General features: G+C 42.4%; 1 protein-coding gene across 4 annotated transcripts in view; it reads left to right on the top strand.

Annotated features, from left to right (window-relative positions):
- Nucleotides 1-12855, top strand: part of sybu (syntabulin (syntaxin-interacting)) — a 129404-nt gene that overhangs the window by 34631 nt on the left and 81918 nt on the right. For 3 of the 4 annotated variants that reach the window (XM_063066145.1, XM_063066132.1, XM_063066121.1), the window contains exons 2-3: nucleotides 865-912; nucleotides 1525-1720. In XM_063066145.1, the coding sequence (XP_062922215.1) occupies nucleotides 886-912; nucleotides 1525-1720 (223 nt within the window). In that variant the 5' untranslated portion in view covers nucleotides 865-885. Of the gene's footprint in view, nucleotides 1-864; nucleotides 913-1005; nucleotides 1417-1524; nucleotides 1721-12855 lie in introns of those variants that run through there. The other variant, XM_063066141.1, reaches the window with a different exon arrangement.

Here is a 12855-nt window from a genome sequence, read left to right as displayed (position 1 = left end):
TAAATGGGAAAAAAAGCTGATAAATGGAAGATGGAATTTAATGCAGACAAGTGTGAGGTGTTGCATTTCAGTGGTGCGGGTTGGGCGCTGAGGAGTGGGGTAGAACTGAGAGATCTGGGAATACTCATCCCTAATTTCTTGTAAGCGGCATCACAGGTAGATCAGGTTATAAAGACATCTTTCAACACATTGGCCTTCATAAGTTGAAGTATGGAGCACAGGAGATGGTTTACATCCAGCTGGGGAGATTAAGTCTCTGATCATCTTCCCATCTGAAAGGCAAAGGTTGAATTAGATGATGTGCACAGATCCACACAGGTGCAGAATGGTGGGGCAGAGGTGTGGAGAAGGACTTACCCTTTCCATGTTACTGGTTTCAAGCTGACTGGGTCGTCCCAATGGCATGTCCAAATACCTAGTGTTGATTCTGTGACATGGGTCTCAGTCACAAATCAGTTGAATTAGTCACATGCCAATAATGGCTAATTCTATGCTTCCGGAAATTTTATTCTAATGGCCGAGGATAGACGTTTTGAAAATGAATCTTTTTTTTTAGTTTTAAGTTAAACTGAAAAGATATGCCACCTTGAGTTAAATACAAAGTCATGTTTGCAAGGGATTGGATCCGAATCTGAGTGAAAGTGGGCGAGTCCAATCCGACATCAGCTTCACGCCACGGGCGTGGCTTTGAGCGAAGGTGGGCGATTCTGCGAAGAAGCTGGGCGACTATGTCCTGCAGGTGAACTGAACCTGCCTTTTGAGTTCCGTTTGATGTTCGGCCCTGCCTGCACCCTGCCACGTGTGCTGTCCCCGCTGTATCAACACGCATGCGCCTAATGTATCTCTTTCCATCCCAAATGACAGGTTCCAGGAGGAAGAGGCGGGATGGGACCGTTAAATGACTATCACAAGGTAATGTCGCTTTAACATTCCGCCTATTTTCAGGGAGGAAAGTGGTGCTGACGTGACTAGTTTAAATGCAAACTAAGAGATAAATTACGTCTGAAAAGGCGATCAGACATTGCAGGTTATTTGGGTAGATTATTGCGTTATTTTTGGAAGTGTAACGTTAAATACAGCGCGTTGCTGAGAACATCATGTGTCTGTAAATGTCAGTTTGTGGGCCTGATGACTTGTTTGGGAGCAACCGCGCCGCGCACTGGCTTGCGCAATGACTGAGGTCATGAAATTAGCGGCTTTTCCTCCGGGTTTGGGAGATGTAATCACCGGGAGCGAAATGCATTTGTATTCAGTACGATAGTGAAACTAGTGGTGGTATCGCCCTTTTGGGCTGTGCGCAGAATTGCGCTTTACTGTTCGCGCAATGTCGAAGCGTGAAACTGGCAGCTGCAGACACCGCTCTAGACAGACCTAGTTGGCATCTAGATAGATGCCAGCATCTTCGGAATGGAACAGGTATCTTTCTGCGTTTAACTGGTCTTATTTTTTTTGCTGTCGGGGAGTGTTTAATTTGGTTAGCGACAGGATCGAGATCAATAAAAGTGCACGCTTTATTTCTGGTAGAATCAGAAGGTGCAAGAGAAGCGAAGTCCACGCAGTCGCATCCCCAGACTGGTTCTCCGCCCTTACTCCCATATCCAGAAAGGATCGCCTTCGTCTGAATCCCCCTTGTCCGAGGAAGACAGCCGCGATTACGATCTCAGCTCCAGCCAGTCACGGAGATCCGCAACCACCGTCAGTAGCATCAGTTTCTGTTCAGGTACCTCAGACGGCTGAAGCTTGTAAATTTTCTGTGCAAGATTTATATTGCCAACTTGTTGTTTGTAAATGATCGGCGTTTGATGCTTTAGGGGGTGAGAAGGTTTGGCTTAGTGAAAGACTCTCGCGTAACGTTTTGTGATTATACTGCGGTCACTGCAGTCCAGATGATCACAGTCAAGGTCAAGATAATGTGATATCAGATATAACGATGGAACCACTCCGAAAGAGGGAGGAATTCAGAGGCAAAATATTATTGGCTGCTATTCCAGCTTGATAGCCCAGACCAGTGGCGGACCCCACCGCTACGCATCCCTAAACTATGGTGTTCGGAATCCAAAAAATGCAGGCCAATAGAAATTGTAATTCTGAAATAATTTGACCAACTTTTGTTTCTGTGCATTGTCATCCCACGTTTTAACTGATCTGGCTTTCAAAATGGAAGAAAAGGGCAAGCCTCCCGTAATATAAAGCTCTCGACCCCTTAAAATACAGGTATTTACAGATCATTGTTTCAGATGTGTGCAGATTTAGATCCAGCACATCATTTTACGGTGTGTACTTGTATTTTAGTGGCCTATTCAGGTGTAAGAACAGTTTCTTTTCCTCAAGATAATTATCTCAATCGAAGACTATAGTATTTGCCTGACCCAGGGAAGAGAAAGCAACACTGTGTCTATTGTGCCTGGATAGACTAATATGTTTGAAGTGATGTGACACAGTGCCACAAAAGAAGTTAAAATTAAAGCGACTGGGTGCGGGGAGTTACTCACGTGGGTCTTAGAAGTTGAAATATTTATGCTACGCTTGCATTTTGAATGCAACTAAGTCATTGTTCTATACTGGCCCATTACGTTTAGAGGAATACACACAATATGCTGGAGGAGCTCAGCAGGTCAGGCAGCATTTATGGACAGGAATAAATAGTCAACCTTTTGGGCCGAGACCCTTCATCAGGACTGGAAAGGAAGGGGGAAAGAGTCAGAATAAGAAGGTGGGGGAGGGGAGGCAGAAATACAAGATGGCAGATGATGGGTGAAACTGGGAGAGGAGGAGGCAATAAAGGGCTGGGGGGGGGAATCTGGTAGGAGAGGGGAGAAGGCCATGGGAGAAAGGGAAGGGGGTGGAGCACCAGAGGGAGGTGATGGGCAGGTAAGGAGATAAGGTGAGAGAGGAAACAAGACTGGTGAAGACGGAGAGGAGGGTGGTCAGTTACCGGAAGTTTGAGAAATCAATGTTCAGGCCATTGGTTTGGAGGCTACCCAAACGGAATATGAGGTGTTGCTCCTCCAACCTGAACATGGCCCTATTGTGAACTGGCATGTCAGAATGTGAATGGGAAGTAGATTTGAAATGGGTGGCCACTGGGAAATCCTGCTTTTAGTGGCAGATGGAGTGGAAGCAGTCTTGTGTCTTATGTTTAGATGCCTTTTTGAACTGAAACTTGCTTAGTTTTGGTTTTACCATGCAAGATTTTTAGAATTAATACTTATTTTTTCATTACTCTATTGCACAATTAATTAAGGCAATGTTGGCTCAATTGTATACCATTCACTGTGTAATGTGGTTAATAATTATTAAGTGATAGCCTTGGGTATTAGAATAGAGAAAGCTTAATAGTGCACAGTCTTGACAAAATCTATTTAATATGTTAGAAAAGTTGAGTAAAGCTTTATTTTTGGTGATATATTGGTCAATTGGTAAATGTGCTACGTTGCAGGATTTTCTGTGAAACCTGGTTGGGAAGGTGTAGATCCCAAAATAATCAGCACAACATTGGAGTTAGTTGCATCTCAGAAGTCCCTGTCATTTGCTTATTATCAGAGGTTAGCAAGCAAGTACCTGATTACCATAGGTGTGTGTTTTTTAATAGCCTCATTGTTTAATTGTTTGGAATCAAGAAGTGGCATTTAGAATATTCGTGTTGAACTGACAGCTACATAATTGACCGAGCTGTTCCATTATCCTTGTCGATAATCAAGATTCCACTATCTCATTATCATGAGCAATGACAATAAAGTTCTATTCTATTATATAATACTTATTAGAAGTAAACTATTGACATATGATTAAAACTTCTTAAGAGATATAGAGACAATGAACCAACCAGCTAAGGCTGATGACAAGAAGATATTTAAAGTGTCCACTTGGCCAAATAAGACTGTTGCATACATAAAAAAATATAAGCATGCACCATACTTACTATAAGATGTTTTTATGCAGGGTTCTGGCCAGGGTTCCAGCATTTTTGAGTGTCTAAGTAAAGTTCCTTCTCCATTTTAATATACATGTATGTTCTCCTCAATTGTTTCCTCCTCCTACTACCATCCTGAAGAAAATACTATTCCCTGTTCAATAGAGTTATATGAGGACCCTGTAACCCAAACCTACGACAAAGACAATGACAGAAAGAATTTCCTAAGAAAGAAATCAGGAGGCCTAATAGAAGGCATGAAGTTGCTCTAGCGGACAAGGTGAAGGAGAATCCTAAGGGAATCTCCCGATACGTTATGAGCAAAAAGGGAAAAAAAAAAGAGCAAGGGACAAAATTGATCCTCTGGAAGATCAGAATGTAATCCATGTATGGAGCCAAAACAGATGGGGGACATCTTAAATAATTTTTTTTGCATCTGTATGTACTCATGGCCTGAGTCGACGTAGTAGTAGTATTTACTCACGAGATGGACACAGGGTCTGTAAAAGTGAGGCAAAGTGGGATCAACTTCATGGACCTATACAGGTTACAGAGGAGGAGGTGTTTACTGTCTTGAGGCAAATCGAGACAAGACGTTCCCTCAGACCCTATGGGATGCAAGTGCAGAAATTGCCAGGGCCCTAGCAGAGATATTTAAATCATCCTTAGCACCAGAGGATTGGAGGATAGATAATGTTGTTCCACTGTTTAAGAAAGTGTCTAAGCATAAACCGGGCAATTATAGGTCAGTGATTCTAGTATTAGTCATGGGAAAGTTATTGGAATGTATTCTAAGCGACCAGATATATAAGTATTTGGATAGACATGGACTGATTAAGGATAGTCAGCATGGCTTTGTGCGTGGTAGGTCATGTCTAACCAATCTTATATAGTTTTTCAAGGAGGTTCCAGGGAAGTGGATAAAGGCAAGGCAATGGATATTGTCTACATGGACTTTAGCAAGGCATTTGACAAGGTCCCGCATGGGAGTTTGGACAAGAAGGTTCAGTCGCCCGGCATTCAAGATGAGGTAATAAATTGGATAAGACATTAGTTTTGTGGGAGAAGTCGGCGAGTGGTAGTACAGGGTTGCCTCTGTGACTGGGGGCTTGTGACTAGTGGTGCGTCACAGGCATCGGTGCTGGGTCCATTGTTGTTTGTTAGCTATATCAATGACTTGGATGGTAATGTGGTTAACTGGATGAGCAAATTTGCGGATTGGGGTTGTAGTGGATAGTGAGGAAGACTATCATGGCTTGCAGAGAGGTGTGCATCAGATGGAAAAATGGGCTTTAAAAAAAGGCAGATTTAATGCTGATAAGTGTGAGGTGTTGCACGTCGGTAGGACCCACTAGGGTAGGTGAACTTACACGGTGAACAGTAGGGCCCTGAGGAGCAAAGGGATCTGGGAATACAGGGCCATAATTCAGTGAAGGTAGTGGCGTCATAAGAGGTTGTAAGGGTTGCTTTTGGCACGTTGGCCTTCACAAATCAAAGTATTGAGTACAGGAGTTGGGATGTATGTTGAAGTTGTATGAGATGTTGGTGAGGCCTAATTTGGAGTACTGTGTGCAATTTTGGCCACCTATCTACAGGAAAGGTGTAGATAAGTTTGAAAGAGTACAGAGAAAATTTACAAAGATGTGGCCAGGTCTGGAGGACCTGAGTTATAAGGAAAGATTGAATAGGTTAGGACTGTATTCTTTAGAAAGAAGATAATTGAGAGGAGATTTGATAGAGGTATACAAAATTATGAGGGGTATAGATGCAGTAAATGTAAGCAGGCTTTTTCCACTGGAGGGACTACAACTAGAGGTCATGGGTTAAAGATAAAAGGTGAAAAGTTTAAGGGGAACATGAGGGGAAACTTCTTCACTCAGAGGTCATGAGAGTGTAGAATAAGTTACCAGTATAAGTGGTGCACGTGAGCTCAAATTCAACAGTTAAGAGAAGTTTGGAGAACTATGGTCCCAATGCAGGTCGATAGGAGTGGGCAGTTTTTGGCATTGACTAGATGGGCTGAAGGTTCTTTTTCTGTTTTCTATGACAATTATTAACTAGAGATTGGAAGATATTTAGCCACAGATTGTATCCCTCCCCCACATATATCTCTCAACTACTGTGTGAGAAACAACTCAAACTGTTCTCATGAAAATTACAGTGTGTGAAATGTGAGATGAGCTTGCATTCCTAACAAGGAAGGTGGTACAGCAATAGCACACTCGCATATCCTTCCTGCTTTGTTTACTAAATTTTTGATTGCAAGACTACAAGATCCAGCGAGCAAAAGTCTGATTAGAGAAGGTGGAAAACTATACCCCGCTAAATCTGAACTAGTTGAAAATCAGCCAGTTGATTAACAGATTCAGTAGCTGGAAACTATTTCTATATTGTGTTTATGCTCCTGCCAACTTTAAGGTATTTACAATAGCGTTGAAGCCAGGAAAACGTTCTGTACTGGTCAGGTTGCACTCCAAGTGTTAAAATTGTTTTTTAACCATTAGTGTTTTTGGGGTGTCTATAAAACTGTGCACAGGGTCTAAGGCCCAAGTGTTATCTGTGGTTGCTTTCCACACCTTGTAGCACATCAGGCGGCATCCTTTCCTTTTTTTATGAGGCTAGGTTGCTAGCTCAACATGCAAGAAGCCGGCCGGATTCGAACCTGCGACCACTGGCCTCAAAGTCCAGTGTGGACGCCACTACGGCACTGGCCGGCTGTGGTGCCGGTTCCCCATTTGGAGCCAGAAAGGGAAATGGAAACGGAAAGCCTGCACAGATACACCCATTAAATCCCAGGCTTCACAAGAAAGCCTCAGAATGGTGTAGCAGTGACCAAGCTTTTGGAGTAGCTTTGGAGAGTGGGAATGCGGCATCCATGAAGGTGAAATCTTCCTATAAAGAGCAATCAAGCAGGTTAGTCCTGTACTGAGCTATAGGAGAATAAGAGCTGATCTCATTAGAACACTCAAAGTTCTTGTGGTGTTTGGATGAATAGGTGCAAGGGTAATATCTCTAGGACCATGAATCACAGTTTTAAGTTAAGAAATTGGCTGCTCAAGATGAGATAGGAATTCTGTATGCAAAAACCATCTGCTCGGTCTGTAAGTCAGTCACCAAGAATATTCAAGACAGAGATCAAAGGTTTTTGTAAATTTAAAGAATCAAGGCATATAGGCTTAATGTACTAAGATCAAAGATCAACCATGAAGTAAGTGAATTGCTGAACAAGCAGGAGGGAACAAATGGCCTTCCCCCGCTTCTCTTAATGTATCATGCCCTTGCCTGCCACCGCCGCCCACTCTGCACCACCGCCACCCCTTTCTCATTCTGCGTTATGCCTCAGTGTCCTGTGCATACATACACACATGCATACAGAAACAATTCTTGGCATTTTCACATTCAATAAATGATGGAGATAGTCTGATCCTATTGATCTGGGAGTGTTAGCTCATTTGACATAGTTAAATATCAGACTGATGTTCAGTGCACCATTAACTTGTTAACTTATTAACAATTTTATGAATGTGTAGGTCATGGTATTTTCAAATTAGGATATAGTTTATGATTATGTAAATGAGAGTTTAATATTTAGGATTTTAGTGTAGGCGAGGAATCAGTGGACTGGTACCTTTACAATGAATCATTTCTAAAATTAATGGCATATTTTCCATACTACCATGACTCAGTGCAGTATTGTTGTCATTGGTGCCAATTTCCTGGTGTTTCTGTCTTGATTTTATACTAGCTACAAGCCGTTCAGGCTCCCACAGCTCAAAATTTAACTTCTGTCATTTGGAGGTCAATCTTCTCACTAAAGAAATAAATTTAAACGTTCCCTTTCTCCTGTGGTCCACTCTCCCCTCCTATCAGATTCCTTCTTCTCCAACACTTTACATTTCCCAACCACCTGACCTCACCTACCACCTTCTTCTTATCCTCATTTCCCTCCTCCCACCTTTTTAATCTGGTGACTTCCCCCTTCCTTTTCATTTCTGAAGAAAGGTCTCGGCCCAAAACTTCGACTGTTTACATTTTTCCAAGATGCTGCCTGACCTGCTGAGTTCCTCCAGCATTCTGTGTGTGTTGCTTTGGATTTCCAGCATCTGCAGATTTTCTCATGTTTATTATTTAATCATTCTTTTGTTCTCAACACTAGAGCTTACGTTTGTGTCGTTGGCCTCCTCCCTTCGCTACTGTCATGATGTGTGCTCTAACTCCATCTACAAGTTTGCAGATGACACCACCGTAGTGGGCCATAGCTCAAGTAACATCGAGTCAGAGTACAGGAAGGAGAGAGAGAGAGAGCGAGCTTAATAACATGGTATCATGGCAACAATCTTTCCCTCAAAATCGCAATAGACCATGGGGTGGGTGGAATAGGGCAGCGCCCCTCTTCTTGTCTACAGCAAAGGTGCTGAAATTGAGAGGGTTGAGATCCTCAAGTTCCTAGGTATGAACATCACCATTAGCCTGTCCCGTTGCAGCCTTGATGCTATGGTCAAGAAACATCATCGATGCTTCTTCTTCCTCAGGAGGGTGATGAAATGTGGTGTATCCCCATCAACACCAACCCAATTTTTATCGATGCACCATAGAAAACATCCTATCTAGATGTATCATGACTGATATAGCAACTGTTCTGTTTATGACTACAAGAAAATACAGATAGTTGTGGACACAGCTCTGTATGTCACAGGAACTAGCATCCCCTTCTACGGACTCTGTCTATACATCTCGCTGCCTTAGTAAAGCAGTCAGCATAATCAAAGACCCCACCACCCCCCTCAGGTAGTCTCTGTTCTCCCCTCTCCCACTGGGCAAAAATACAACATGGTTGCACTGAAATAACTAAGTTGACATCAGTATTCATATGTGGGTGGCTCCAGTGGCTACATCACTTTATAAAAATAAAAGCATTGGCTTCTTTGACATCTTTCTCTTTATTATATTTCTGCTCCGCAGAGGTACTGAAGAAAGCAACTGCATTGCTAAGTGACAAGAGGAGGGAATTATCATTATCTACATAACAGTTTGAGTGGCAGGGTGGAGATATGTCTCTATCAAAGGAGTGTAAAGTGCTCCTTCACTCCACTAGCCTGCAGGCCACCCTTCTTAGTCCCCCAATCAGGGTCTCGTGAGGCCATGGGAGCAGGTGGTGGTTGGTCATCTGAGCCGCTGGTGCATGTCACAAGTCCTGGTGTTGCAACCACTGACACCAAGCAAACAATCTCTGAAGAGTATTGATAATGACTGGGGTCACCCGTGTAAAGGCCCTACCCAAAAGAAGTCAATGGCAAACTACTTCTGTGGAAAAATTTGCCAAGCATAATCATGATCAAAGACGGTGATTGCCCACGTCATTTGACATGGCACATAATGATGATGATGATGACACAACAATGTTTTAAAGAAGCATTTAGAAACTTGCATTCAATAATCTGTAACATTGGTGAGTTATTCCTGGAAAATGTAATTTTAATTATACTTTCTTTAGCCAATTTGGTGATGGCATTGTTCTCTAGGTACTGTATAATAGTAAGGAGCATTAAGGAAAGTAAACTTATCAAGTGATTTGGCATGAAATGAAACTGTTTGGTCCATCACGTCCAGAGGAGATTCACAAAATTGACCCCAGGAGTGAAAGGGAGGAGCATTTGAGGAGAATTTGATTGCTGTGAACTTCTACCCTTTTGAATTCAGAAGGAAAAGGAGGATCTCATGGAATGACTAGATGGAGTGGAAGTGGAACAGATGTTTGCAATAATGGGAGAGTCTAGAGCCATGGGGTACAGCCTCAGAATAGAACAGCATCCCTTTACAAAAGGGACTCCTAAACTTTTTTTATGTCATGAACCAATACCATGAAGCAAGGGGTCCATGGACACCAGGTTGGGAACACCAGCTTTAGAACAAAGATTGGGAGGAATTGATTTAGCCCAAAGACCATAAGACTTAGGAACATAATTCGGCTATTTAGCCCTTCGAGTCCGCTCCGCCATTCCATCATGTCTGATCACAGATCTCACTCAATCCCATGAACCTGCCTTCTCACTATATCCTTTGATGCCCTGAAACTAGGAAACTATCAATGTCTGGCTAATAAAATTCTTCCTTACCTCTTTTAAAGAAGTCACCCCTCTACTTCTGGATACCCCCACCATAGGAAGCATCCTCTCCACATCCACCTTATCTAGTCCTTTCAACGTTTGCTAGGTTTCAATGAGATCCCCTTCATTCTTCTAAATTCCAGTGAGTACAGGCAGAAAGCTGCCAAATGCTCCTCATATGTTAACCCCTTCATTCCCAGAATCATCCTGGTGAACCTCCTCTGGACTCTCTCCAATGACAACACATCCTTTCCGAGATATGGAGCCCAAAACTGTTGACGGTACTCCAATGTGGCCTGACTAGTGTCCTTTATTATGTGTTTGCATTATCCCCTTGCTTGTATATTCTATTCCCCTTGAAATAAATGCTAACTTCTTTACCACACACTCAACCTGTAAATTAATCTTCTGGGAGTTTTGCACAAGGACTCCTAAGTCCCTCTGCACCTCTGATGTTTGAATGTTCTCCCCATTTAGATAATAGTCCACACTATTGTTCCTTTTACCAAAATTCATTATCATACATTTCCTAACACTATTCCATCTGCCATTGTTTGCCCATTATTCCTGTTTGTCTAAGTCCTGCTCCAGTCGTATTGCTTCCTCAGCACTACCTACCCCTCCACCTATCTTTGTATCATCCGCAAACTTTGCCATAAATCCATCAGTTCCATGATCTAAATCATTGACAAACAATGTGAAAAGCAGCAGTCTCAATACTGACCCCTGAAGAACACTGCCAGTCACTGGCAGCCAACTAGAAAAGGCCCCCTTTTTCCCATTTGCTGCCTCCTGCCTGTCAGCCATTCCTCTATCCATGCCAGTATGTTTCCTCTAACACTATAGGATTTTATCTTGTTAAGCAGTCTCATGAGTGGTACCTTATCAAATGCCTTCTGGAAATCCAACTAAATGACCTCCACTGCCTCTGCTTTGTCCAGCCTGCTTGTTAATTCTCCATGAACTCTATCAGATTTATCAGACAAGATTTCCCTTCACAAAAATCATAATGACTTTGACTTACTTTATCATTAGTCTCCAAGTACCTCAAAACCTCATCATTAATAATAGACTCCAACACTTTCCAAGCCACTGAAGCTAGGCTAACTGGCCTATCATTTCCTTTCTTTTGCCTTCCTTACTCTTAAAAAGTGGAGTGACATTTGCAATTTTCCAGTCTTCTGTAACCATACCAGAGTCAAGTGATCGATGAAAGAGCATGACCAATGCATCCGTTATCTGTCCAACAATCTCTCCCAGGACTCTGGGATGTAATCCACCTGGTCCAGGTGACTTATCCACCTTAAGACCTTTGCATTTGCTTAGCACATTCTCCTTTGTAATAGCAATGGGACTTACTCCTATTCCCTGACACTCACGGGCCTCTGGTACACTGTTAGTGTCTTCCACAGTAAAGACTGATTCAAAGTACTCATTAAGTTCATCTGCCATTTCTTTGTCCCCCATTACTACCTCACCAGCATCATTTTCCAGTAGTCCAATATCAACTCTCACCTCCCTTTTACTTTTTATACAACTGCAAAAATCTTCTAGTATCATGCTTTATATAATTGGCTGGTTTGCCCTCATGTTTCATCTTTTCCCTTCTTACAGATTTTTTTTTGGTTGCCTTTTGTTGGATTTTAAAAGCTTCCTAATCACTCAACTTCCCACTTACTTTTGCTACCTTATGTGCCCTTTCCTGGGCTTTCATGCAGTCCTTAACTTCCTTTGTCAGCCACAGTTGCCATTTGAGAACTACTGCTTCTGTGGGACATACCTATCCTGCACCTTGCGAACTATTCCCAGAAACTTCAGCCACCTCTGCTCTGCTGTCATCCCTGCCAGTACCGTCGTCCAGTCCACCTGGGCAAGCTCCTCTCTCATGCCTCTGTAATTCCCTTTATTCCACTGTGATACTAATACATATGAATGATGCTTCTCGCTCTCAAATTGCAGTATGAATTCAATCATATTATGATTGGTGAATGTGTACAATTCATTGACTTATACAGACATGGAGGACAAGTCATTGCATATATTTAAAGCAGAGATTAATAGGTTCTTGATTAATAAAGGTGTCAAATGTTTTGGGGAGACGGTAGGAGAATGGGGTTGTGTGGGAGCCATGATGGCGTGGTAGGATAGACTGAACAGGCCGAATGGCTTAATTCTGCTCCTGTGTCTTGTGGTTTTGAATAGTAAGGTGTCAAATGTTATGGGGAGAAGCAAGGAGAAGAGGGTTGTGAGGGTTTAGAAATCAGCCATGATCGAATGGTGGCGCACTCCGTGGTCCGAAAGGGCTAATTTTACTTCCATATCTAATGATCGAATGTCTGCGTCAGGTTCCCATGTCTCTGTAAAACTGACCCAGCGCTCAGTGAAAATCTCTCATTATGCTTATTCAGATTTCAGTTTTGACTTTTAAACCTACTTCCCCATACTTCTTAAAAAGTGAATTCCATTTCACCGGAAATGTGGATCAACATCCTTCATTTCACATTTGGTTCATTTACTTTAAGTCTGTCTTTTCATGTTACTGGCCCTTGTAGTTTTGGAAATGGAGTCACCTTAGCATCTCATGATTGCCATCGTGTTTAATAAATTTCCACTGACAAGGAGAATTCTGGCTTTTCAAATCATTCCATGAAATTAGCTACTTCCATCTGTGATATCATTCTAATAAATCTCTTCTACATACTTTCCAAGGACGTGACAGCTTTGCTAAAGGGGGTGGTCTACAATTCTTCAGCTGAGATTTATCTAGTATATATGAAGGTCAGGCATAACTTCCTTCCTTTTGTGCTGTGTTTATAAATTCTAGGGCTCTATGCA

The sequence above is a fragment of the Mobula hypostoma genome, chromosome 1 (assembly GCF_963921235.1).
Source record: "Mobula hypostoma chromosome 1, sMobHyp1.1, whole genome shotgun sequence".
Classification (NCBI taxonomy): Eukaryota; Metazoa; Chordata; class Chondrichthyes; order Myliobatiformes; family Myliobatidae; genus Mobula; species Mobula hypostoma.
Note: the sequence above shows the minus strand (reverse complement) of the source record. Positions and strands in the feature narration are given on the sequence as shown.